The sequence below is a fragment of the Osmerus eperlanus genome, chromosome 17 (genome assembly GCF_963692335.1).
Source record: "Osmerus eperlanus chromosome 17, fOsmEpe2.1, whole genome shotgun sequence".
NCBI lineage: Eukaryota > Metazoa > Chordata > Actinopteri > Osmeriformes > Osmeridae > Osmerus > Osmerus eperlanus.
This window is the reverse complement of record NC_085034.1, coordinates 7,254,050-7,280,135: the sequence shown is the minus strand read 5'-3', so window position 1 is coordinate 7,280,135 and position 26,086 is coordinate 7,254,050. Positions and strand designations below refer to the sequence as shown.

The 26,086-nt window shown below is 50.4% G+C and overlaps 3 protein-coding genes across 3 annotated transcripts; 1 reads left to right on the top strand and 2 right to left on the bottom strand.

Moving 5' to 3' along the window:
• Positions 1-49: 49 nt before the first annotated feature.
• Positions 50-4,080, bottom strand: slc5a8 (solute carrier family 5 member 8). Its single transcript, XM_062482667.1, has 15 exons — positions 3,574-4,080; positions 3,297-3,362; positions 3,146-3,197; positions 2,930-2,997; positions 2,681-2,835; positions 2,325-2,465; positions 1,960-2,089; positions 1,670-1,758; positions 1,394-1,503; positions 1,221-1,288; positions 1,065-1,151; positions 768-982; positions 487-590; positions 280-368; positions 50-179 (listed from the first exon to the last, which is right to left on the bottom strand). Exons 1-15 carry the CDS (start codon positions 3,922-3,924, stop codon positions 81-83), a joined length of 1,824 nt encoding a protein of 607 aa, XP_062338651.1. The 5' UTR covers positions 3,925-4,080; the 3' UTR covers positions 50-80.
• Positions 4,081-4,399: 319 nt separating this feature from the next.
• Positions 4,400-22,560, top strand: utp20 (UTP20 small subunit processome component). Its single transcript, XM_062483478.1, has 59 exons — positions 4,400-4,567; positions 4,862-4,942; positions 5,034-5,100; positions 5,225-5,357; positions 5,486-5,674; positions 5,941-6,022; positions 6,184-6,321; positions 6,469-6,627; positions 6,774-6,935; positions 7,064-7,198; positions 7,279-7,356; positions 7,580-7,991; positions 8,208-8,313; positions 8,402-8,552; positions 8,667-8,729; positions 8,846-9,013; positions 9,208-9,284; positions 9,553-9,632; positions 9,804-10,071; positions 10,257-10,421; positions 10,536-10,626; positions 10,811-10,896; positions 11,477-11,602; positions 11,805-11,971; positions 12,407-12,615; positions 12,758-12,981; positions 13,158-13,390; positions 13,517-13,661; positions 13,784-13,871; positions 13,991-14,134; positions 14,301-14,354; positions 14,483-14,635; positions 14,839-14,994; positions 15,118-15,258; positions 15,416-15,553; positions 15,683-15,822; positions 15,917-16,005; positions 16,128-16,483; positions 16,575-16,714; positions 16,839-16,995; positions 17,190-17,288; positions 17,416-17,583; positions 17,739-17,905; positions 18,010-18,157; positions 18,247-18,363; positions 18,598-18,768; positions 18,890-19,021; positions 19,130-19,240; positions 19,329-19,408; positions 19,596-19,665; positions 19,852-20,034; positions 20,199-20,330; positions 20,423-20,555; positions 20,638-20,828; positions 20,973-21,044; positions 21,166-21,417; positions 21,500-21,626; positions 21,903-22,048; positions 22,173-22,560. Exons 1-59 carry the CDS (start codon positions 4,517-4,519, stop codon positions 22,326-22,328), a joined length of 8,457 nt encoding a protein of 2,818 aa, XP_062339462.1. The 5' UTR covers positions 4,400-4,516; the 3' UTR covers positions 22,329-22,560.
• A 939-nt stretch (positions 22,561-23,499) lies between these two features.
• arl1 (ADP-ribosylation factor-like 1) lies at positions 23,500-25,848 on the bottom strand. The gene is made up of 6 exons (XM_062483475.1): positions 25,714-25,848; positions 25,259-25,396; positions 25,070-25,151; positions 24,754-24,865; positions 24,462-24,640; positions 23,500-24,152 (listed from the first exon to the last, which is right to left on the bottom strand). The coding sequence occupies exons 1-6, from the start codon at positions 25,715-25,717 to the stop codon at positions 24,122-24,124; spliced, it is 546 nt and encodes a 181-aa protein (XP_062339459.1). The 5' UTR covers positions 25,718-25,848; the 3' UTR covers positions 23,500-24,121.
• Positions 25,849-26,086: the final 238 nt, after the last annotated feature.

Genomic DNA, 26,086 nt, shown 5'->3' with positions numbered 1-26,086 from the left:
GCTCATAACTTGAGGAAGATATTAGTCTTGGGTGTTTTTTAGATTGTTATGGAACACAGTGTAACATGTTACAACAGCATTTAGTAGTCCAACTCGATGTTATAGAAGGCAGGATTGTTGGTGCCACATTTACTCTCTTCACTTTTGGTGGGGTGCATGTTGCCAGCTTGTCTCGTGGCCTGGAGGGGTGGGATGAGAAGAACACAGATTAGACTGAAGGTCACTGAAGGTTCTGGAAAAAATGCATGGTTTGAGTATATAATATACACAGTTACTTACCCTCTCTCGGAAGAGTTTGAATAAGCGGTAGCATGTCATATCATTTTTTGTTAAAGTCAGTTTGGATTCCGTTCGAGACTTCGTGTCACCTGAAAAATACATTTTAGTTGTTGTAATATTGATGCATCACACATTTTTGGAATACCCTTGATTCTCAGAAATAGAATATTCTATTAAGTGAAAGCAATAAGGTTTTACTACAATAACCTGTGATGAGGCTGACCACAAGTCCAACAGCTATGGCTGTCAGAGTCCCTATGGGGCTGAAGTAGAGATAGGACAGCGAGTACCAGCTGTCTGCCAGGAGAGGCCTGCACATAAACACAACACCTGGGTTACTGAGGAAAGGTAGATGATGAGCCATGAGACATGAGGCTTGACATGAATTGGACTAAACACCAAAATTGTAAGAGGCCAATGAATGAATATAAAATACCCCGTTTTTAATCCCATTTAATCTTTATCTGGGATTAAAAGATAAAGCATACCTGTATCCAGGGCTCTCCTGTGACGGTGTCACGAGGAGGCTTGATTGTGTTGGTGTTGAAGTCCAGTTAAATCCGTCCGGAACGGTTGTGAAGTTACAGCCGTGTGTGGTTAGAACCAAAGGACGGCTCTGTTCAGGAAGAGGATGGTAGAACTGGGCCCCAATTCCCACCCACAGAGACAGAACCAAACCGGAAACCAGCCCAGTCAGGGCTCCCTGTATAGAACAGATCAGAGAAATCAACACAGCCCTATGGTAAGATCAGATGACACATGACACTGAGTTCTAGGAGACTCACTTTGGAGTTGGCAAATGGACAGAGGATGCCCAGAGTGAAGAGGCCTAGAAGAGGACCTCCAATGATCCCAAAGATGCTGATGACAGCCTGTTGGGGGAGAGAGAGGTTGATGAAGGAAAGAATGGGGTAGAGTGGGAGGGAGGGAGGAAACCATACCTCAAGCAGTCCTCCCATTAGTGAGGCAAGACCAGCCATACCAATGCATAGAGCCCCATAGAAGAAGCCTGTAATGCAGCAGAAAGGAACAATGACAGATTCCATAGTCACAGCACAGAGAGAGAGCTATACTTTTAAGTATGCAAAGTTTCATTAACTATAGTTCTACTCACTGAGGCCTTTAGAGGTCCAGGACAGATGTTTATCTGACATCTGGATGTATGGTTTAACCAGATCCTCCACAGTAACAGCTGTCAGGGCGTTGATGCTGGAGGACACCGTGCTGATCGCCACAGTGAGAGAACACACATTAGCACACAAGCCCATTTCCTTCCTTTCTCCTCAGGGTTACCCATTATTGTCATGTAAACTTTAGTGACAATTAGGTGACAATTCAACTCAGATGACGTAAATACTTGAATTATCTGAAACCATTCAGAGCCTTCAACCTTAAAGTCCCACTGTAGGCTGCAGCCACAAACATGCCTGGCAGGCCAGGGTAGTCTCTCAGAATGTCCAGCACCAAATAGGGCATCAACTGTAGAATAGCGGAGTAGGTTAGTGGATGACTGGCTTCACTTGAGGGAGAGATCCTTTTTTCTGTCCAATGTTTACTTTTAGAGTGCATGAGGGTCTACCAAAAACATCAGCAACATGGCTGCTGTTATCAGGTTGGATTGTATATTTTTATTCTTGTGCATATGAGTTGACCCCTGTGTTGTTGTCCTGTCCCACATACCTGATCTGGGGCAGACACCCAGCCGGCTGTCAAGGGGTCACAGTGCTTATAGACAGAGTACAAACACAGCCCCGCAAACACAGAGCACAGCAGAATGGCCCAAAGTCCCACCAGGTTGATATACAGGGACCTGGGAAAAGGGTTTACCAACACACACACACACATGTAAATAGTGATGCAAGTCGAAGAACACACTCTCTCACACATACGCACACACAAAGAAATACTGATGTTCACGGAAAAAAAACACTCTCACACACACACACACACACACATACAAAACATGCATCTACACAAGATCAAACTAGCACAGACATTATCGTGACATCTCTTTCTCTCTTTTCCCCTCACTTTGGTTAACTTACATTTTGGCATGGGCGATGGACTTGCAGGAGATGTATCTCTGCACCTGGGCCTGGTTGATCCCATAGATGCTGGTCCAGACGAACGCCCCTCCAAACGTGATGGTCCAGAAGGTATGCCTCTTCAGAGGACTCAAATCAAAACTGCAGAGGGAGAGGGAGCGAGAGAGAAAGAGGGAGCGAGGGAGAAAGAGAGAGTGAGGGTAAGAGTTGGGAAGGGGAAACGGAGAGACACAAAGGACAAAAGAGGTAGAGAGACAGCAACATATCTGTTTTTTCTCTGTGTACACTTCTTGCCAGAAAAATAACTAAACACTTCCACACTAATCAGGTGAAGGTCCAGCATCGCAGGAGCTCACTCCCAGAGGTTGAGTCGTCCTCCCAGGTCTGAGTCTGCCATGATGGCAGAGAAGCCTCCTTGAAGAACCACAGCCCTGACGATGACACACAGGAAGCCTGCCACCATGATGCCCAACTGGAACACATCCGTCCACACCACTGCCTTGAGACCCCCCTGTCGTAACACACCGTCCCACAGCCGAGTTAGCCAGTCGTCAAGTTCGACCAGAGACATGTTACACTTGTCCTGTAGCTCATGGTCTACATACCATGGAACAGTAGAACGTGCAGACCACTCCTGTAGAAATGACAGCGCCCCAAAGATCCATACCAGTGACTGAGAGGGAAAGAAGAGAAGGAAAACCAGAAAACAGAGAGACCAAGAGAGACGCATGAAGAGGGAGGGTCTCGTGAAAGGTACTAAAGTGACAAGCATTCAAGCATTCTGAGGAGTCAAAGAGCAGAACGGGAGCGAGTTGAAGCACCTTGGTTCAGAGCCAGCGCTGGGGCGTAGATGACTATCCCAGTGTAGAGCACCTGAGGACACAGAGAGAGGCCGGTCTCATCTTGAGCAGTCTATCGTTCTCATGTACTCATAGCTGCATTCGTAGAGGGGAGAGAATGGGAGGAACTCACAGTCTGAAGAATGAACAGGACAGTACCCAGCAGACGAGTGGCTCTGTTGAAGCGCATCTCCAGGTACTTCACCGGGAGGGGGTTAGAGACAGTCATCACATAGGAGGAAGAAGACACACTGGTCAGAGGTCAGAAATCAATGTTTGGGTCATGAAAGACAGATTTCTAATTGACAAATGTTATGACTTTTCACTTGTGACCCAAAACGGCAAAATAGCATAAAACAGAATAGAAAGCAACACAAAAGAGATCAGAACATAACAGAACAGTCTCCTACCTCATATGTGCTGGTAATGCCCAGCCTGTAGAAGACTGGCAGGAAGACCTCAGAGCTGACCACCACCATGAGGACATAGGAGAGGCTGTAGAGGCCGAAGCTTGCCCCATAGCGGTACACCTCGGCTGGGGTGGCCAGCACCGTGATGGCAGACATGAAGCTGGCAGTCAGGGACAGAGACACGGGCACAGCGGACAGACTGCGGCCGCCCATCAGGAAGTCCCTGGAGCTGCTCTGGCCCGTGCCAACGATGGCGTAGTAGACCCCGATGGCAGCTGACACCAGCAGCATGAGGGCAAAGACCACATAGTCCTCTGCAACGAAGGAGCCCACTGCTGGAGAAACTGCCATTGACACACAGTTGTGTTGCCTGGAGTTAGTTTCTTCAAGGCTCTGTATGTCCAATTGTTGTCTTCTTGTGCCGTGTCACTTGGAAGGCAATACCTCTCCTTGGAGTGTTGGAGTTGAATATCATAATATATATACTTTCAAATGCATGTGTCCTTCTTGTAGACTCCCTCGGGAGCTTGCGTGTGTGAGGCTGGTCAGGAGCATTCCAGGCAGAGTACCCACCTGAGTCAACCAGGATTATAATGACCCTGGCATCAGTCCAGTCTCTCTCTCTCTCTCTCTCTCTCTCTCTCTCTCTCTCTCTCTCTCTCTGTCTCTCTCTCTCTCTTTCTCTCTCTCTCTCTCTCTCTCTCTCTCTCTCTCTCTCTCTCACAAACACACACACACACAGATTTGAAGTATGTTGACACGCTGCTAAACCACGCCCCTGTCCGTTTTTTTCTCACCACGTGGAGAGAAATGTCCCATCATGCTCTATCCAACATGGCTGCTTCTACAAAACAGCATGTGTGAAAACACTTTTAGGCATCTTTTCAATTAATTATTATTTTCATGTATCATATCAACATCTAGGCGAACACAGAACGTTAAAATGAAGATCAAATCCAAGTCGTCGTATCATAAATCGGAGAATACTTTCAGGGTGAGTATGGGGATGCAGTCCTTGCCAGCTAACGAGCTAGCAAACATACTGTAGCTTATAAGTAGTAGTAGCACCACTGTGGTACTGTAAGTGTAAAACTAAATTAACCAAAATAGCATTCACCATTTCACGTTTGTAGTATTCGAGCATGTGACCATAAACCGTTAACTGTTCATTGATTGTGGTTCCATAAATTGCCACGGTTAGCTTACTGCTGGTGCATAAACTACATGTAAGAGGAGTAACGTTAGTAAGCTGGCTAGCCGGCTAACTGATGTTTGCTTTATTTTACAGTTTCTCACGTTCGCTGAAAGACTAGCCAACGTTAATATCGATGTCATCCATCGCATCGACAGAACGGGAAGTTACGAGGAGGTATGCTGCAAACTTGTCATAACTCATACTATGGGTGAATGTGATTGCTGCTGTTTTAAATGCCTGATGTTATGCTTGTCGCATTTCACAGGATGTAGAGACGTATTTCTCTGAAGGACTGACAAAATGGAGAGACCTTAATTTGACAGAAAATTTCAGTAAGTGCCCTGTTACAGCATACGTGTAGAGATAAGTTTGCTTTTCCTGTCAACAGCAGTAGGTGTTACTGTTATTGTGTGGTCACAAGCAACCCTAACTAATGTTAAATCTATTGTTCAACAGCCACATTCCTGAAAGAGGTGTCCAACAAGTGTCAGTCATTCAACCTGCTAGTATTCCATCAAAATGCCATTGTGGAGAGTCTGAAGACTCACCTAGCGGTGAAGAAGAGTTTGGCCTTCCAGCCACTCCTGGAGTAAGTCATTGTGTGTGTGTGTGTGAGAGAGAGAGAAAGAGTGAGTAAGTAGATTTCAGTCACTGGGAATACATGTATTTGAGTCATTTATCGCTGAATTGTGTATCGTTATCTCCCTTGTTCCTCAGACTGGTGGTGCAGCTTGCCAGGGACCTCCAGACAGACTTCTACCCCCACTTCCCTGCCTTCTTCCCCCTAATCACCTCCCTCCTGGAGACCCAGGACACAGAGCTGCTGGAATGGGCCTTCACCTGCCTCTCATACCTCTTCAAATACCTCTGGAGGCTCATGGTCAAGGACATCACCAACATGTATAGGTAAGACCTGAACCATACCAGGACACGGTCTTTAGGTGTTTAGACCAATATTGGGTTGTACTTACACCTTGTATATTGTATGTAGTGTATATCTTTGGATCAGTAGAGTGGATATACTGTATTGCTGAATGTAGAACTATAGTATTTAGTCTTGTGTACCAGTGTTGTAAATCAGCTACCATGCATTGATGCTAATATTTCAGTCCAGCTCTAACTAATCTGGTATTTGTACGAGTGATTTAACATGATGTTTTCTTACCCATCAGTCTGTACAGCACATTGCTGGCACACAAGAAGGAGCACATCCGCAGGTTTGCTGCTGAGAGCTTCTCTTTCCTCATGAGAAAGGTGACGTACTGTCCATATCGAGAAATCTACACAGACCTGCACAAGGGCTTTTTTTAGATATCTTTTTTTGAATCTAATTTAAAACATCAACCGAAATTGTTGTGTTCTGGCAGACTGAGCACTGACAGCCAAGTGTGGGTTCTCCTGTGTTGGTTCCACAGGTTCCAGACCTGGATGGTTTGCTGAGCCACATGTTCTCCGACCTGGGGGAGCACCCAGAGAAGGCGGAGGGGGCGGGTCAGCTGCTGTTTGAGATGTGTAAAGGGGTCAGGAACATGTTCCACTCCTGTGCCGCTAAGGTGAGAGACCATTACGGGATCTGCAGGTTCTGAGTTATTAGGAAACACTAGTATTTATGCATCCTGTAACTTCTAGGGGTAGCTTTGGGTGAAAAGTGCTCAGTCACAAATCTTTTTCTTCTCCATCCATTCCCTCCTTCCCTCTAGGCCCTGCCGGTGGCTCTGAAGAAGCTGGGGCCAGCTGGCAACCATGATGACGCTTCTCTAAACTGGGAGGCTGTCAGAGATGCTGTAGATCAAATGGCCCGGGCAGCAGCCAATCATGTGGAGAAAGAACACATCCTGGTTCTCTGGGAGTCTATACAGGTCAGGGCTTCTCCTTCTCTGATTGGTTTGATAACTGATGTCTACAGTTCAAATATCACTATTGACCAGTGGCTTGCTTATTGCCAAAATCACTGTAAATAAAGACTGATGTAAATCCAATCCTTTGTATGGTTGTTTCCATCCAGGCCTGTGTGAGCGAGGTGCTGGCTCAGCTGGAGGAGGAGAGGGAGAAGGCTAGGGAGACCAGCCCAGTGTTGGAGCACCTGGAGAGGCTGCTGTTCATCCTCCACACCCTGGTGGGACACCGAGACGGAGCCAAGATCACCAGGCCCGAGGCTGTCTGTCAGGTAAAGAGCCCAGCACGGTGGACCCCCTGCTACATGCTTGGGATGGGAAACACCAGTGATATGAGTACCTCCAGACCAGGCGTGGTGTTGGAGAACATGGGTGTAAAGGTTGTCTGTCCTGCGTCCAGATGGTGCTGCAGCTGCTCCAGGCTGCAGACCTCTCGGGACCCTGCGCCCGCCTGGTCTTGCAGATCATCTCCTCTCTGCTGCTCGGAGAAAACGTCTACCTGCCCCCCAGCCTCATCCAGCAGACCGTCAAGAAAGTACGTGTGTTTGTGTGTGTGTGTGTGTGTGTGTGTTGGGTTGGAATGGCTCTGGACTCACACTGTGGTTGACTTCTCAGGTGTTTGGAGGAGGGATCGACCAGGACCTGATTCTGGAGTTCACCAAGGAGATGTTCACCATGAAACAGTTTGAGCAGGTCTGTGGAGTCCACCACGCTCATGTGACTGACCAGTTTTCTGACTGATTACCAATATTTCTGCATCAAGAAATGACATTGAACTGAACTTGTAATAATTATATTATTTTGTGTATTCCCTTTTCTTTTGCTCCCGTCCTTCCCAATCCTCTTCCCTTTCCACCCCTCATCCCTCGTCCTCCAACTTCTCCCTCTCCGTCGGTCCTCCTCCCCCCACCCCCAGTTCTTCCTGCCCAGCCTGCTCCACTTCACAGAGGGCCTGATCTCCAGTGGAGACTCTGTGTCTCGTAGCTCAGCCCTGGAGGTGCTGGTCAGTCTCATCCTGGCCAAGGCCCCTCCCCCCACCGATGGATCCATGGCGTTTGAGAAATACCCACTGGTCTTCACTGGACAGCCGCCCACGGAGCCAGCCCAGCCAGGGCTTGGCACCACAGACAGGCTGGCAGTGCCAGAGATGGTCCTCTCTCTCCTGCCCCTGGACCGGGACCAGCCCGTCTCTGACCTCTCCCTGCCCTGGTCCGCCCTGGTCCTTCTCCCCCACCTCCGACCCCTGACGCCCTGCCAGGTCATCTCCACGGTGACGACCCTCCTCAACCGCCTACTGGAAGAGGTGGAGTCTGGAGCGCTGGGGAAAGGTGGGCACTCGCACATAATTACACTTTTAATTATCATTATTATTAAATATAATCAATTTGTATTATTTACATTCACTTAAAGCGGTGTGTTGTTTTCAAGTCAATTTCGATAAGTGAATATCCACCTCAGTCACAAAGACTGGCCTTTGTTAAAACAACGGTGGCAGCCAGCTTTGAGTTGTGTTAGTGAGTAAACCCTGTGTCCGTCCTGTGCAGGTGGTGTGTTTGTGTCCAGACAGGCCCTGAGCTGTCTGCTCAGCCTGGACAGCTCTGCCAGCGGTCTCACCCTGGTCCCTGTGGACAAGGTCAAAGCCATCCTGCAGTGAGTACTGAAAGCTGCTGTTGGCCCCCTGGTCATATCATCAGCTGGCTGGAAGCAAGATAACCATTTTTGGTGTTGTGTATCACAGGAAATTCCCCAACGATGTGTCAGCGCTGTTGCTAGGAGACCTGTACTACACCCATCTGTCTCTCAGTGGGGTGTCAGGCCACCTTTCCCACAGTGCATTGCTGGAGCTGTACGAGATGCTCCACGCCAACCTCTCCTCCAACATCTCCAAGGTAGGACAAACAGATCAGCAACAAATGGGAATTGATCGCCAATACACCAATCATTTTCGTGTGAAGACATAGAAATCCCATTATGGTCGTTGAAATGACTGTGATTGGTTCCAGATCCGTCTGCTGACTCTGAGGATCCTAAACCACTTTGAGGCAGAACTTCCTGCTCAGCCAGAGGTACAGTTATCACTCAATGAGTTGAGTGATACGCCCCACACAGTCTAATCTGTACAACAAGGTGTGTGTCCAGTAGACTCATTTTGTTCCTCCTGTGTGTGTGTGTGTGCTGGCAGGGGGAGGAGAGCGTGAAGGTGCAGCTGGTGTTCGCCGTGTGTCTGCAGGCGGAGCAGGTGCCCGCCTCGGTGCAGGACTACCGGGAGAAGCTGCTCCACCTCAGGAAGCTGAGGCATGACCTGGTCCAGCGCAGCCTGCCCCAGGGCCTGCCCGGAACCTTCCAACAGGTAGCTCCCTCTGACCTCTCACCTCCCACCCTCAGCACCCCCTGAGGCGTGAACGAACGTGCCTGGATGGGAGAAAAATTTAGTTGAAGGAAGAAATAATAATTATATATATATATATACCACCTTGGAGCGTGTGGTTTGGCGTAAGAGCCTTTAGGATTGGAGTTAACCAATGGGGTTATTCTGTTTCCCAGGTGCCCCTGCGCTACCTGATAGCCATGCTGTTCATCAACTTCAAACCGCTGTGGGACCCTGTCATAGAGCTGCTGGTGTGAGTACGACCCCACAACACCAAACGACACACACACACACCAGCAATCATTATATCCAGCTTACATTTACATTGGACATTTAATTCACTGTACATTTTGGTTGTTAAAGTGAAGTCTGTATTTACTATTCTCACATCGCAAAGTAACCACATCTCAGCTACCAGGCACAGTGGACAAAACTTAGTACAGATTTGTATGTGTGTGTATTAATCCCTTATAGCTTCCTCTGTATCTCTCTCATCCTCCGGTATGTTCCTCTGTTTACAGGACCCATGCCAGAGGGATGGAGAACAAGGACTTCTGGAAGGTCTACTATGAACACCTGGAGATGGTGGCGGGGCTGGCAGGTTAGTCCTCTAGTCAGGACGTTATTTCCTGGGGACAGGAGGCGTAAAGCCACGCTCTGCCTGTTGGAGGGCTCACTCAGATTTACTGTCAGCTTCCAGTGTGGGATGGTATAAAAGAGTGTTTGCGAAATATCCCAAATCTTTTTCTCTCCCTGTGTGTGTGTCTTCCAGAGAAAGAACTGCGTGAGAGTGAGGAAGGCGAGGAGGACGAGGCCGACGAGGGCCGGCCGGAGCTGAGCGGCGAGCCGGGCTGCGACGTCATCGAGAGCGGCGACCTGGGCGTGCTCTTCCTGGAGCGTCTGAGGGTGACCTCCGACCCCGGCGAGAGGACCGACTTCACCAACTTCCGCAGCCTGCTGTGGAAGACCATGGGCCAGGTCCCTGACAGGGTGGAGCCCCGCAGCCGCGAGCTGAGCCCCCTGCTGCTGAGGTTCATCAGGTCTGTCTCTGACTACACACTAAACACTACATACTATAAAAGCCTCTAGTGCCAAGTCCACCAGGTTAATCCTACACAAAGCCGAGTACCCTACAGCAGTACACAGACGCATTACCCTGTAAATACTGATGTATTTCCTCCCGTACACCTTCTAACTGACCCTGGTCCCCCCCTTGCTGTGGCAGGAACGAGTTCTACCGAACAGACATGCTGATGGCCCCTACCCAGGACCTGAGGAAGAGCCCTGCCCAGGGGGATGTCAGCGCCGCGGGGCAGGAAGGCGAGGAGGAGGAGGAGGAAGAGGGGGGCAGACCGGAGAGGAAGACGCCCCCTAGGAGAGCTGCATCCAAGTACGATGAGAGATGTTGCGATTGTGGCTTCATGGATCATTCCGTATTTTTCCGTGTTGAAGTTACCTCATGCGGTAGCTCGAGGATGTTGCTAACTCGCATGTCCCTGTTCAGGCAGCTGATAGCCCACCTGAAGGTGTTCGCCAAGTTCACCAACCCTCGCTCTCTGTACCTGGAGCCCAGTCTGATCCAGCTGTACACACAGGTAAGCCGCCGTCCTTTTCTATTCCTCACTCTCCTATCTCCTTTGTTTTCAGTCAACAATTCATCTTCAGTTGTAATACAACCGTTGCGTATGGAAGGATGAATATATATCACCTATGGTGCTAAGACTGAAATGTGTGTCTGGGTGACTTTCTGACCGTGCCTGCTGTGCCGTGTGTGTGTAGCTGCTGTGCCACCAGGACCAGCAGATCCAGAGGGCCGTCCTGGAGTGTGTCCTCACTTACAAAGACCCCAACATCCTCCCATACAAGTAAGACGCCCTGCTTTGGGACGGTGACTTAGTCCTCCCCGTCGCTGTGTCCTTGTCTCTCTTCCTCCCGCCTGAGAGACCCTGAATGAGGGTCTTTGTGTGGGTCTCTGATAACCATCACAGCCTTTTGCGCGTCGGACTCGTATTTCCGGAAGATTCTATGATCGCCTGGAATGTTATCGGCCTTCCATCCCACTCCCCGGTCCGGACAGGACGGACCGTTTCTATAATCAGCCTTTGTTATTAAACTATCCGTTTCTCCGTACCTCTGTCTATCTGGATATCATGTATATACCGAGATGTGGGCTTGGGTTACGGCTCTGGTGAAAGCACTGTAACACTGACCCACTTTCCAGACCATTACACTAAAAGGCCTGTCAACAAACTACAGTTGATTACCCCAGGGTCCACTATCAGGCCCCTGTACAGTAGCAGTAATAATGCCCTGCCTCTTTGAAACCAGACGATTTGAGACCTGTAATGTATCCTCAGGTATGTGGTTTACAGTCGAGGTTGTGATGGGTGGGTTATTGGATGGATTGGCTGTGGTGACATGATAATGACGCGTGTGTGTTCTCAGGGATAACCTGGACAGACTGCTGGACGACAGGCACTTCAAAGAGGAGATTGTTCACTTCAACATCTCAGAGGAGAGGACGGTGGTGGACCCCTCACACCGAGCCCAGCTCATACCCCTGCTCATGAGGTGTGTGTGTGTATGTGTGTGTCACAGCGTGTGTGTGTGTGTCTGTTGATGAAACAGCCGTGTTTAATGGCGTGTACTGGACACTTGACTAAATACCTCCAGTCTTGAAGCGTGTGCTTGCTTAGCTGGGTGTTGCTGAACACTTCTTCACATCTCTGGGTCAGCCTACCCAAGTCTTCCTCACTCCTCCTCTCCTCCACAGGATCCTGTTTGGCCGCATGCGCAGCAAGGCTGGCAGTAAGTTCCAGGGCAAGGCGGCCGCCACCCAGCGCTCCTCCATCGTGCTGCGCTTCCTGGCGGGCTGCCAGGAGCAGGAGCTGGGCATGTTCATAGACCTGCTGCTGGAGCCTGTCTGCCACCACGGCCAAGGTGGGTACCACCCTCCCTCCCCACGACACCTCCCTGCTGGGCCTGGGAGGTGGGTACCACCCTCCCTCCCCACGACACCTCCCTGCTGGGCCTGGGAGGTGGGTACCACCCTCCCTCCCCACGACACCTCCCTGCTGGGCCTGGGAGGTGGGTACCACCCTCCCTCCCCACGACACCTCCCTGCTGGGCCTGGGAGGTGGGTACCACCCTCCCTCCCCACGACACCTCCCTGCTGGGCCTGGGAGGTGGCTCTCACTGGTCCATCCCAGCCTAATGACCCAGAGATCCAGCAGACCAGAACCTGAACAGACCAGGTTCCAACCCATGAGCACCAATAACTGGAGCAGATGTTTCTGTACTGGTAAAACCACCCAGAAGTACCCAGCATTCCTAACCACGTCCCCCCCCTCCCCCTCCCCCTCCCCCTCCCCCCAGGTGCGTGTCTGGAGGCGGTGGAGCTGGCGGTGGCGGGGACGGACGTGAGCGCCGTCCTCCCCCTGGGGCGGCAGCACAGCCTGCTGAACATCGTCAACGTGGTCATCCACAAGCTGGGCCACCTCATCCACGGCTACCTGCCCAAGCTGCTGCAGATCCTGCTGTGTGTCACCGCCTCCATCACCACCGTGCTGGAGCACAGGGAGCAGGTACACACACACACACACACATACAAGCTGCGTTATGGGTCTGGAGTAGGGCCTAATGCTCTGTAAAATAGATATACAATAAAGCAGCTGTTGAATGTGCTGGTTCTGACACTCTCTCCTGTCTCCCTCCCTGCTCGTCCAGTTGAAGGCAGGCTGTGTGAGCCCCCTGAAGAACCTGAGGCGCCTGGGCATCCTGAGGATCCAGGACTTCTTCGACGGCTTCGACTCGTACAGCTTCACCCCGGACGAGCTGGACGCCGTCTTCCAGGCGGTGATCTGGCCGCAGGTGTGCCGCCTGCCCACCGAGAGCCCCTACTCCCCCACCCCGCTGCTGAAGCTCATCCACGTCTGGTGCAAGAACTCCAGGTGAACGTCCGCCCACACCCCCTCCCTCAACTCACTCAGGAGAGTCACGGATCGTCTGTCCATCCATCCATTCATCTCTCTGTCCCATCCAATCATCCATTTAATCATTTGTCAATATCAAATGATATTATAATTCCTTTTCTTCTGTCCCCTCCTCTCCTCTCCCCCTCCCCCAGGTATTTCCCCCTGCTGGCCAAGCAGAGACCCGACCACCCGGAGTGCGACATCCTCCTCAACGTCTTCGCCCTGCTCGCGGCCAAGAACGTCTCCCCGGCGACCGTCGCCATGGTGATGGACGTCGCCGAGTCCCTGGTGACGGCGGCGGACTTCGTGCCGTCGGAGGGCGAGGCGGGGCTCGTCGTCAACGGCAGCGTGTTCCCCCAGCCGCCGGAGGGCGCTCACATCACAGGTCAGGAGGGGGTCAGCTGCACCACAGGCCAAGGGGGCTGCATGGCCTGTTCGATGCTTTGCTTTTTCCTTCAACATTCAACTTCCCAACCTGGTGGAGGTGTAAGCTGGCTGGTTTGTGTTTCAGAGAACGTGAGGCAGGGCTCCAGTCTGTTGCTGCCCCACATCTCCACCCTGCTGGACTACCTGAGCAGCATCGTACGCAACTCGGACCGCCTCCGCAAGAAGAAGTACCGCACTCAGGTCGCCAAGGAGCTCAACATCCTGTCTAAGTACGTGTGTGTGTGTGGGAGATCAGGGATGGAGGTGTGTGGATGTTTGCATACATGGCTGTAGATGTTTGTTTGTGTGTGTGTGTAGTTTCTCAGTGCTAAGATGGTGTTGTGTCCTGCAGGATCAGTCTGTTTGTGAGCAGTAAGGAGCAGAGCTCGCTCCTCATCAGTCTGCTGCTGCCCTACCTGCAGAAGGCCTTTAACCCCCAGGTACACACCGTCACCTGACCTCCTGCCCTCCAATAGGATCTAGCCCTGCCTGCTCACCTGACCAGCTGTCCCTCTCTCTCTCTCTGTGTGTGTGTGTGTGTGTGACTGCATGCGTGTAGGAGACCGAGCTGGACATCCTAGCCACGGTGCAGAACCTGTTGAGACAGTGCTCCCAGCCTGGCTCCTTCCTCCGGCCCCTGGGAAGGCTGTTCTCCATCCTGCACCACAAGCTGCCCAGGCAGGCTCTCACCAATGTCTTCCAGGTACCCCCCCCCCAACACAGGCACACACAACCTTGTTGAAAAGAGAATTTGAAATTCAGTATAAGTCGTGCATTAGAACTTGTCAGGGTTGCCCAGTAAATGCAATTGTGATTGAGTGGGTTTTGTATAGTAGATGTTAAAGTTGCTGGTTTGTCTGTCCTGTCAGACCCTGTCAGACCTTGACCCTGGACTCAAGTACATCAGTGATATGGCTGCACAGGTATGGACACACACAGACTCACACACACACACACACACTGTCACCACGGCCCTCTCATCTCACTCGTTCTTCCTCTCTCTGCCTCATCTCTCTCTCTCCTCTCCCCTCCTCATGTCTCTCTCCTCCAGATGAACAAGTTTGACAGCCGTCACCTGGACGAGGTCCACTTCGACGTGCGCCTCACAGCCTTCCAGGAGGCCAGCAGGCGCATCAAGCAGATGGACCCTCTGGACATGGACTACATCTACACCGTCATGCACAACTGCTTCCACTCCTTTGAGGTGAGCACACACACTCTCTCTCTCTCTCTCTCTCTCTCTCTCTCTCTCTCTCTCTCTCTCTCTACAACACAATGAAATAGTGTTTTATATTCGTCTGATCCATATCATGTGAAATACTTTGTCATTAGTAATCCTTTTTATTCAGATGTTTGTGTGATGACTCACTCCTCCCCTCCCTCCCTCTCTCGTCCTGCTGGGTGCAGATCGGTGACATGTCTCTGGCAGACAACGCCACCTTGTGTCTGTCTGCTATCGTCACCCAGCTGGCAGCGCTGGGCGCAGCGGAGGAGCAGTACAAGGAGATAGTCCAGTACACCATACTGGACGCAGTCCGGAAGGGTCTCCGGAGCAAGTTGGAGGCAAGTACACACACACACTAGAATCCAGCATAACTATCTGAGATATATATATAGTCATTGTGCCTGACCCTTTTTCCCTTTATCCCTCTCTTTTCATTGGTCCTCCCTCCCCCCTCCCTGTAGAGTGTGCAGCATGACTACACCACAGTGCTGGCCTGTCTGGTCAGGACGTTCCCCACCAGGAGAGACTTCAGAGACCTGGTCCAGCTCACAGACTATAACGACCCAGAGTCGGACTTCTTCGAACACATGAAGCACATCCAGGTCAGGACACACACACACACGAGCTGTGCATTCTCACACGCACACTCGCTTCTCTCTTACCCGCACGCAACTTTAAACCAATCTACACACACGCACCCTTGATATGTCTAATGTATGTGTGTGTGTGTGTGTGTGTGTGTGTGTGTGTGTGTGTCAGATCCACCGCAGGGGACGCGCCCTGAGGAAACTGGCCAAACAGCTGACGGAGGGCACGGTGGTGATGTCATCACGCTCGCTCCAGAACTTCATCATGCCGTTCGCCATGACGGCGCTCCTCGATGAGAAGATGCTCACGGTTGGTTCCCCACGCCCAAGTTAGCAAACACGTATCAGGTTAGCGCAGTAATGTTCAGATATCAAGGTTCACCCTTAACCCTTACCTATGTTTTGGTGTTTTTTTTTTACCTGTGTACATGCTGCGCAGCATGAGAGCATGGTGTCAGCGTCGGTGGAGGTGATAGGTGCTGTGTGCCGGAGGCTGACCTGGTCCAAGTACCTCTACTACCTCAAACACTTCATCCACATACTGCAGACGGGACAGGCCGAGCAGAAACTGGCTGTCAGGTACACGCGCGTGTGTGTGTGCATGAGAGAGAGAAAAGGCATGTGTGTGTCAGATCCATGGCCTATTCCACCCCAACATCCTGTCTTCCTGCAGTCTGCTGGTGACCATTCTGGAAGCGTTCCACTTCGACCACGGCACCCTGAACAGAGAAATGGAGGCGGCCAAGACCAGGGCCAAAGAAGGTGAACCCACACCAGCTGAACGACCCAGCAACCCTGACTGCTCCAGTCACCTGACTGCTCCATGTGATTGCTGCTCCAGTGAGACCAAGTGTGCGTGTCATAAACTGCGTGTGTCTGTGCAGTGGTGAGCGTCATCGTGGACGAGGAGGGCGAGGAAGATGAGGCGCCCGTCGACTTGGACGAGAGCGACGCGGAGGACGCCATGGAGACCGGCGACGCTGCCAAGGCGGGCCCCACGGAGCCGGCGGCCATGGAAACGGATGTCGCGGAGGCGGTTCCGATGGAGACGGCGGCTCCCGTCTCCGGCGCGGAGCCCAGGGTGGTGGCGGTGAAGAAGCCTCCCGCCCCGCCCCCCGTGCCCGGGTGCTGCAGCGGTCTGCCCCAGAGCCCCGAGGAACTGAAGAGTCTCATCGCGTCCATACAAAACACCGTCAACAACAGTGTGCTCCCCAGGCTGCACAAGTGCCTCAACGCCAAGGTACACACACACACACACACTGTTGTGTTAGGGTTCTCTTGGTATGTTGGTGTTCTGAAGAAGTGGTGTGTGTGTGTGTGTGTGTGTTTAGGTGAAGAGGGACGAGGAACACAAGGCTGTGAAGTCGAAGGAGGTGAAGGAGGAGGAGGTGGTCAGAGTTCCCATAGCCTTTGCCATGGTCAAGCTGATGCAGACCCTGCCCACAGAAGTCATGGAGTCCCACCTGCCTGGGTATGGGGGGGTGTGTGTGCGTGCATGCTTGTTGCTGTGGCTGGGAATAGCCACAGGTAGGATTTCCATGTCTAGTGTTTATTAATCGGCTTCTGATCGTGTGTGTTTGTGTGTGTGTGTTCAGGATCCTGATGAAGGTGTGTGTTCTGCTGAGGAACCGTTTCCAGGAGATCCGAGACGTGGCTCGGAACACTCTGATCAAGATCATAGAGACGCTGGGCTGCAAGTACCTGCAGTACCTCCTCAAGGAGATGCACAGCGTGCTGGTCAAGGGCTACCAGGTACACACACACACATCTCCCCATCTCACACACACACATACAAACACCCTCCCGACCAATCCAATCACTCCAATCACCCCGCATCTTCATAGATAACTCTCGCACACATGGGCATGTATCTCTTTGAATGACAGTGTCTGTTAAATGACGCATGACGTCCCTAATCCCTCTGCTGTCTTGTGTGTCGTCTCCAGATCCATGTGTTGACCTTCACAGTGTACCGGCTGCTCTCTGCCGTCAGCCCCACCCTGAAGAGTGGAGACCTGGACTCCAGCATGGGCCTGCTCCTGGAGGTCACCTCTCCACCACACACACACACCCTCTTTCTCATTAGCTGTCCTCTTTCTCTTCTGCTTCTGTCTACTTTCGTGACTGACTCTCTCTCTTCTCTCTCTCTCTCTCTGTGTGTCCTGGGTGTAGATCTTCAACGGCGAGCTGTTTGGGGCGGTGGCGGAGGAGAAGGAGGTGAAGGGGATCGTGTCGAAGCTGATGGAGGCTCGCAGCAGCAAGAGCATGGACTCGTACGAGTTCCTGGCCCAGTACTGCGGCAAGGAGCGCTTCACCCAGCTCATCCTGCCCATGAAGGAGGTGGGGGGGGGGGCTGGAGGGGGATGCAGACGGGGTCTTTGACATGGTGTCTTGTTTCCTGTCAGTTGCTTGTATGGTGTGAGTGTATGCACTCTTGCTGTAGATTTTGTTTGACCGTGTGTGTGTCTGTGTGTTGTACTCAACCCCCTGCCCAGATTCTGGAGACCACCACGAGTCTGAAGGTCGCTCGCAGGGTCCACGCGGTGCTGAAGAGGATCGTGGCCGGTGTGCTGGTCAACAAGGGCATGACCAACCAGAACATTCTGCTGCTCAGCCACGGGCTCGTCAGCGAGAGCCTACCCCTCGTCACCAAGACCAACAAGTACGGACACACACACGCACACACAAACGCTTACGGCAAGAACACATATGCTGTGCATTTCTTCCCTGTCAGAATGTAGCCCTGACACGTGTGTGTGTGTTTAGAGACAAGGCACCAGCCCAGCCCCCCCCGGACCCCCGCCTCCCCCCTCCCAGCTGCCTCCTCCTCCTTCCCACCCCCAAGAGGGGGGCCCGGAAAGCCCCAATCAGCAGCAGGACCAACATGCACATCCTGGTGGACACTGGGCTCAGGGTAAGGACACACACCACTCAAACGTTTACTCTGTGTGCGCGCGTGTATGTGTGTGTGTGTTCTAACCCTGGTCTGCCTCCTGTGTCCAGCTCCTCCACCAGAGTCTGAAGAAGGCCAGGGTGACGTCGTCCGAGCGCATGGCTCTGGAGATGCTGGACCCCTTCATAGCCCTCTTGCTGGACTGTCTCAGCTCCATGCACGTCAAGGTCAGAGCCCTCCTCCCGCCCTCCTCCAGCCCTCCTCCACCCACTCACGTTCTGACCCGCATGCGTATGGACTGATGTCAAGTGCTGAGGCATTTTGTAATGTACTTGTGTACTGTGTACGTAGCGATGGGAATGTCTGTTTGTGATGCTTTTTTCTTTCTCCCTCCATCCTTTTGTCCGTGTCTCCCTTCTCTTCTTCCCTCCCTCCTCTCCTTTCCTCCATCCTTCCCCCAGGTGATAACGGAGACCCTCCTGGTGTTCACCCTGCTGCTGAAGTTCCCCCTCCCGGCCGTGGAGCGCTGCGCCCCCCAGCTCACCAGGCAGCTCTTCCTGCTGCTCAAGGACTACGCCAAGGCTGGCGCCGCCCGCGGGGAGAACTTCCACCTGGTCCAGAACTGCTTCAAGGTAACACACGCACACTTTTGTATTTCTCCAATAACTCTCTTTCCTCATCCCCAGTCCACACTCCCTCTGTTCCTTACAACTACACTCTCCCTCGCATAATGATCCTTTCTCTCCTCGCCAGTCAATCACCATCCTGGTTAGGAGCATGAAGTCCCACAAGATCACAGAGACGCAGCTGCAGGTTCTGCTGGGATACGCCGAGGAGGACATCTACGACCAGTCCCGCCAGGCCACGGCGTTCGGACTGATGAAGGTAAAACCACCTTCCCACACTGACACACCAACACTCCTGCCTGCCACTGGTTTAGTCAAATCCATGTTCTTTCATGTGTATATCTGTAATTTGTTTCCTGTCTCCTAGGCGATACTGTCCAGGAAGCTGGTGGTGCCAGAGATGGAGGAAGTGATGAAGAAGATTGCCATGCAGTCTGTTACCGGGCAGAATGCCATGATCAGGGTCCAGTGTCGGCAGGTTTGTCTATTGGTCGGTAGAGGCATTCATGAAAAGCTTGAAAAGGAGATGTAAAGACATTGACTTATTTTTGGCTGCTCCTGTTTAGATCTACATGAAATACATCCTGGACTATCCTCTGGGGAAGAAACTGAAGGGGCATGTTGATTTCATCGTGGCACAGCTAAGGTAAGGAATCTAGATCAATATCAATGTTTGTGTGTGTGTCCGAAACTACGTTCAAGTCCTTTCTAGTGTGGCAGGATGTGTTTGATGAAATGCTGCTCTAAGCTCTTTCTCTGCCTCTTTGTCTTGTTATTCCCTTTCTATGTTTCGCTGTCACCCCTCTTCCTCTCTTATCCTCCCTCTGTCTCAGTTACGAGTATGACACAGGGAGAGAATCTGTTCTGGAGATGATAGCCTACATCTCCCAGACCTTCCCTCAGGTACGCCTTAGCAACCTCCCAGCTCACACCCCATAATTACAGCAATTAGAATCCTAACATTTTAACTGGTGCTCAATCACAGGATTAGTTTAATCTCGCCATCTCTGAGCAGAAACATTTACACAGAGCAGTTTCTCAACTGGTCATGAACCAGTATTTCAAGTTAACTTGGTGTTGTGGTTCCAGAATCTTCTGCTGCAGCACAGTGGGCTGTTCTTCGTGCCTCTGGCCCTCAGCATGGTCAACGATGACTCGGCGCGCTGTAAGAAGATGGCCGCCCAGGCTATCAAGACTCTGCTTAGCCGGCTTGACCTGCACCACCAAAACTCCCTGTACACCTTGGTCAACACCTGGTTGTCTGGAGACAAGGTACACACCTGGTCAAAGCTCGCACAACTAGTTCTACTGGCTTTGTTTAGACACCCAATTGTAAAGGCTGAAGAACTAAAATACTTTTTAGACATAGATGGATATCCACTTCCAAGTGACTGAACCTTGTGACCTTTCACCCCTGTCCAACCCTGCCCTACCAGGTGTCTCTGCGTCGCCTGGGGGCCCAGGTATGTGGCCTGTTCGTGGAGGTGGAGGGGATGGAGTTTGGCCGTCGCCTGGACGCTCTGCTGCCACTCTTGGAGAGAGAGATCCACCCTGACAACTACGAAGACGTGAGTCTGCTACTGAGACCAGGACAGAGGATGGATACTCAGGCATGTTTACTAACCCCCTCTTCCCCTCCCTACTCTTCCCCCTCTCTCAGTTTGAGGAGGAGCCGGATGAGAAGGCGGCAGACAGGCTGCTGTTCAGCTACCTCACCCTGGTCACCAAGCTGACCAAGGACTGCGGCCTGCTGGAACTCAGCAGGCCCCAGGACACGCTCTCCAACATCTGGGGTGAGTTGTTAAGCCATGCCGTCTGTGGAGCATCGCTCAAACACACTGAATTTGATGCTAACAGGTTTCCCGCCCCCTCCAGGTCACGTGGAGGCCCACCTGCGCTACCCTCACTGCTGGGTGTGGCTGACCGCCTCCCAGCTGTTTGGACAGCTGTTTGCTGCGCACCAGCCCCAGGACCTGGTGGCCCGCTGGAGGCAGGGGGGGCCGGGGGCCAGCACCAGCCCCGAGCCGGTGGCCACCACCTTCCTAACCACCAACCTGGACAAGAGGGTAGGTCTGGTTATCAGTGTTGAGACCAATGCTGGACGTTGCTGAATCCCACTACAACAAAAACTCTGTTATATAATGATGTTGATTTTTAACCAACTCACCTTTTCTATTTCAACTACTCTACCTTTTTCTTTCTCATTTTAGATGAGAGAGTTGGTTCTGTCTTTCTGTCACCAGCTTCAATCCAAGTTCCTGGACGTTTCCTCAGGGGAACAGGTAACTAAAGCTTTTCTTAGTATTGGTGGGGGGAAAATAACTAATGACTTATGACTGAATTACAATGACTACCTTTCAAATGTCATATTACAATTGAATTGTTCTCTTATCCTACCTTCAGGTGATCAAGAACCTGCTGTTTGTTGCCAAGGTGATTTACCAGATCTCACCCGAGTATGACATCACAGCCAACCAGGAAGTGGAGAGGAAGGAGAATGGAGAGGATGAAAAGGATGAGGATAAAGATGAGGACCAAAAGGAGGATGAGGAAGAGGTCAACCACGACCGGCCTCCTTCGCTGCTGTGGATGATGAAGAAACTGTCTCTGATGGCCAAGAGAGAGGCTGCTGACACACCCAAGATCCCCCTGAAGGTAAACACACACAACACTACCACACAGGCTCACTAACCAACAAGGGGTCATTTCGTAACTGACAACCCCCTCCCTCCTCTAGAGAACGTGTGTGTTCAAGTTCCTGGGGGCCATGGCTGTGGACCTGGGGAGGGAGCGTCTGGGGCCCTACCTGACCACCATCGTGGCTCCCCTCTACAGGGAGCTGGACAGCACCTACGCTGAACAAGGTAACCACGACGCTGCCCTTCCCTAACCTCGCTCACTAATAATGTGTTCAGTTAACAGATGCTTTAAAGAGATGTACAAAGGCGGTTTCGGTCCTATTGATCTGCAGTCCCACTGGGCTATAACCATCCCCCGTAACTTCCTCTGCTCGTGTTTGAGGCTTTCTCCTCGGGGCTCAGTGTTTGCTCATAGCTCTAGCCCCCCAGGCTACCGTCAGCTGCACTATATACACACAGGCTCCTCCCCTTCTAAAACGACCTCTTCACTCCTCCCCTCAGACCCCACGCTGAAGAACCTGGCCCAGGAGCTGATGGAGCTCCTGAAGAAGCAGGTGGGCCTGGAGACCTTCTCCCTGGCCTTCTCATCAGTCCAGAAGGAGGCCTCGCAGAAGAGAGCCGTCCGCAAGAGACACAGAGCCATGCAGGTAACTGCCATACTACACCCAATACACTTCTTCTTGAACGGTTGTACTACGTCGTTTGAATACAGAAATCGCTTCTTATTAGGGTGTGTGGTGTTTGAGTCCAATGTTTCCCCTCACCTGACAGGCGGTGGCTAACCCAGAGGTCGCTGCTAAGAAGAAGATGAAGAAACACAAGAACAAGATCGAGGCCAAGAAGAGGAAAATCGAGTTCCTGCGGCCGGGTTACAAAGCCAAGAAGCACCGGAGTCACGCCCTCAAAGACCTGGCCATGGTGAAGTAACGCCTGGCCATGGTGCAGTATTGATGAGCCTGGCCTCATTGTCACACAGAACCAGTCTTCATGGTTCCTCCAAAACAAATGACTCAGCAGTGGCACAGTGATGACAGCAGATGGGGACTTCTGTGGTACATGGCTTACCTCCATGCTGTTGTAGGTTTCTGAGAGGGTATTAAGTATTGTGCAGTTAAATGTACGAGAAATGTTTTTATTAAAATAAGAAACGCTTATACTATTAATGACTAGGGGTGGACATCTTTTGGTACCTCACGATTCGGTTAAATCAATTCATGATTTTTTTTAATCAAATGTCGATTCAATATATGCTTACATAAAAAAAACTAGAAAATGATTTCTTACATTTGTGAATCAATGTGAATCGCTAGAAGATGAAATTGCGATTCATATGTGCATCGATTTGTGTCCTATGTCAAATTTAAATGTTGAGTGGAGGTTGTTATGATCCCTGATAGCTCAGTGGTTAAGGATGCAGGCTACTGTGTGAGGGGTGGTCTTGTGTTCAAACCTGGCTGAAGGATCTTCTTACAGCTAAATTTTGCTCTTGGCCTAAATTTCAGGTTTCGAGATTTGAACCAGGGGTACCGTGTTTGGCAGTAGACTCGATGATACACATGCTGAGCCACAGAGGTTTCCTGCAAAGTTACTTTCTACAAGACGGTGTAATTGCCCTTATGACACTACTAAATGCCAAAGGACAACGTACGTTTTGTTTCTGCTAATGCCTAAAACAGAATACTCTGCCTTCTAATCATACTTACAAAACAAGTGAAAGATTGCTGAAGGATTTCTAAGAACTCGTTCACGAAATACAGTGACGATAAGTTGACTTTTCTTGAATAGACTTATTTATTTCTGCAACATGGTTAAATATTAAACAAATGTACAGCTTACCGTCTATTAGGGGTGGGAATCTTTTGGTACCTCACGATTCGATTCTTGGGGTCACGATTCGATTAAAAATCTATTAACAATTGATCACATTTCGATTCAATATGCTTACATTTTTTTTAAATCTTTTTGAAAATTTTTGAAATGTGGGAATCGATGTGAATCGCGATTCACGTGAATCGATTTTTCCCCTACCCTATTAGCGACAGTTTGTAAAGAGTAAAGTGAAACAGCGCCACTGAGTGGTAAAATAAATACATGACAGTTTGCACAGAGCATTCAATGTGAAATTTTACTTTAGTCTAAAGGGTAAAAGCACATAAATATGCATTATTTGAGCACACATCAGTTAGTGTTAAATACACAAGTCACTAACATGCCAAAACTGCAGTCAGGATTCAAATGAAAAAAGGGCCTGAAATAAACTACTAATTACCGTGCTTATTTTCTCCACTGAAAAATACATTAAGAATAGAAATACGGATGAATAAATCAGCCTGACACAGTACAAAAACAGCATCAGCTGCATCATCACACCAGTCTGGTAACCAGTCAGTATCCAGAAGCTTCTAAATACTGACTGCATTTTCCCAGGAGGCACCTCTGTGTCTAGATATGGCCAATCACTACAGTCCACTGACTTAAGCCCCAACAAATATGAAAATCCTTGTAGCCAAACCGGTTTGGGCTCTGTGGCTGCAGCTTTACACTAGGCATTTAATGTACCTGTGTGTCCTAGGACTGGAGAGGCAGCAGGTATTTCAGGCTAGGCCAAGGCTTTGTTTGGGGTTGGGAGTGCAGTCACTGGTCCAGAGGGGTCCTATCAGGAGCTTTATACAGGAGGTCAGGGTTATTTACACAGGAGGAGGATGTGTGTCGGGCCGTCTTTACTGCCGGCTCTTCAGTGACTCCACCAACCTGCAGAGGAGGGGACAAGAAAGAATGTTGACATGACACACAATGACGTTTCACAATATGCTAATATAGGCGTGTTCCTCACGTCCTTGAGTAAGCAGGGCAGAATACGTCACAGAATGAGCTGTATCAAGTGACGGTTTTATCCCTATAGCTGGACACCTTCCGGGCCCATCTTTAATTTATAAGTTAATTAATGCGACATCTGCATAAAAACACTTGTGTTTTGGGACACTTCAGTTCCCTAGCGCTTGTTACAGTAGCTTTGCGACTAACATTTGACCACAATTAACAATGCAACATCAGTCTCACCACTCCATGGCCTCGTCCAGGCCAGTGCCCTTCGTGGCAGAGGTCTTGAAGATCTGCCACTTCCTGTCCTTGAGGGCGGGCAGGCCCAGAGAGTTGGCCACCTCAGTGGGTGTCATAGCCTGCTCCATGTCCTGCTTGTTTGCAAACACCACCAGGATAGCCTTCTTCAGCTCTTCTTCCTGTTACGTCATACAAGGAAGAGTAAGTGGGCATGGGACTCACATTACTTTGTGTACAGATAGACATGATATGATGACTTAACTCTACACAGTCTCTGGAATATTCCACCTACCTCTAACATGGCTACCAGTTCGGACTTGGAGATGCCCATCCTGTCTCGGTCACTGCTGTCCACCACGTAGATAATGGCATCCGTGTTGGAATAGTAACACCTCCAATATGGTCTGAAGGGGAGAGATAATGGGATGAAGGGTTAATGATGGGATGAGGGATTATGTGCACAGTAAAAGTAACTGTGAAAAGGACATGACAAACATATCCTACAAGTGGACCAGCACAACAAATTAAACTGCAGTTTAATCAGTCAATTTACCTGGAGTTTTGTCACTTTTTACAGGCATGCAGTAATTAAACCAACACAAACACACCTGATACTGGTCTGTCCTCCTAGATCCCAAACCTGGAACTTCAAATTCTTGTATGTCACCGTCTCCACGTTGAAGCCGATTGCTGTAGAAATTTAGGGAACAAATACTTTAAGGAGACGCATCTCACCCGCATGTAATAAAACTCAACATGAAACACGCCATGCATGAAAGAATACAAAGAGCACATACTTGGGATGGTGGTAACCACCTCGCCGACCTGTAGTCGGTACAAGATGGTGGTTTTACCGGCACCGTCCAAACCCAGGATGAGAATCCTCATCTCTCTGGTGCCGAACAAGCCGGAGAACAGGCTAGAGAAGAAGCCACCTAGAGCAGAGCAAACACATGGCTGTGATTAAGGAGCTTTCCGTCAAGATAACTAATAATGGCCAACGGTTAGCTCGCAGCAGTATGCGGTGCCATTTAGGCCCAGGCCACAAACGGGATGTTTTTGTCTTGACATCTTGGGCAACGTTAGATATATTATCATGCAACCTTGCTAGCTTAGCATACTCCATTGACATGGTGCGTAGGAGGAGCAGTAATATAATCTTAGCAAACAATTTCATAAACATATCAACCTAGCAGTATAGAGAAGGCGGAACAACGGCCTTGTTCAATTATTAAAAAGAACATAAACTCACCCATTCTTATGTGACTAAAGCCTTTTCTTTCCAACCCTATTATTGTAACAGAGCAAACGTTTCAACGCACTGCTTCCGTGGTTGGAATTCAGTGACGTGTCGCCGAGTGTCACCAATTTTTATCGTCAACTTTCTACGATACAACATTCGACATTCTGTAGTTTCAAAATCATGTACATAATATCAACACCAAAAATACACATCAAGACAAAAACATTTTTTTTGATGCTGTATATAACATTTGTTTTGGAAATTCAACGCAAGTATTATTTAGAATGTGCTTCTAATGTAAAAGTAGATTATTTTGGGCTGCGTTCAAAACTAACAATCGCAACGTTCTCAAATGGTTTTAGGGCAACTTCTTTGGGAATGC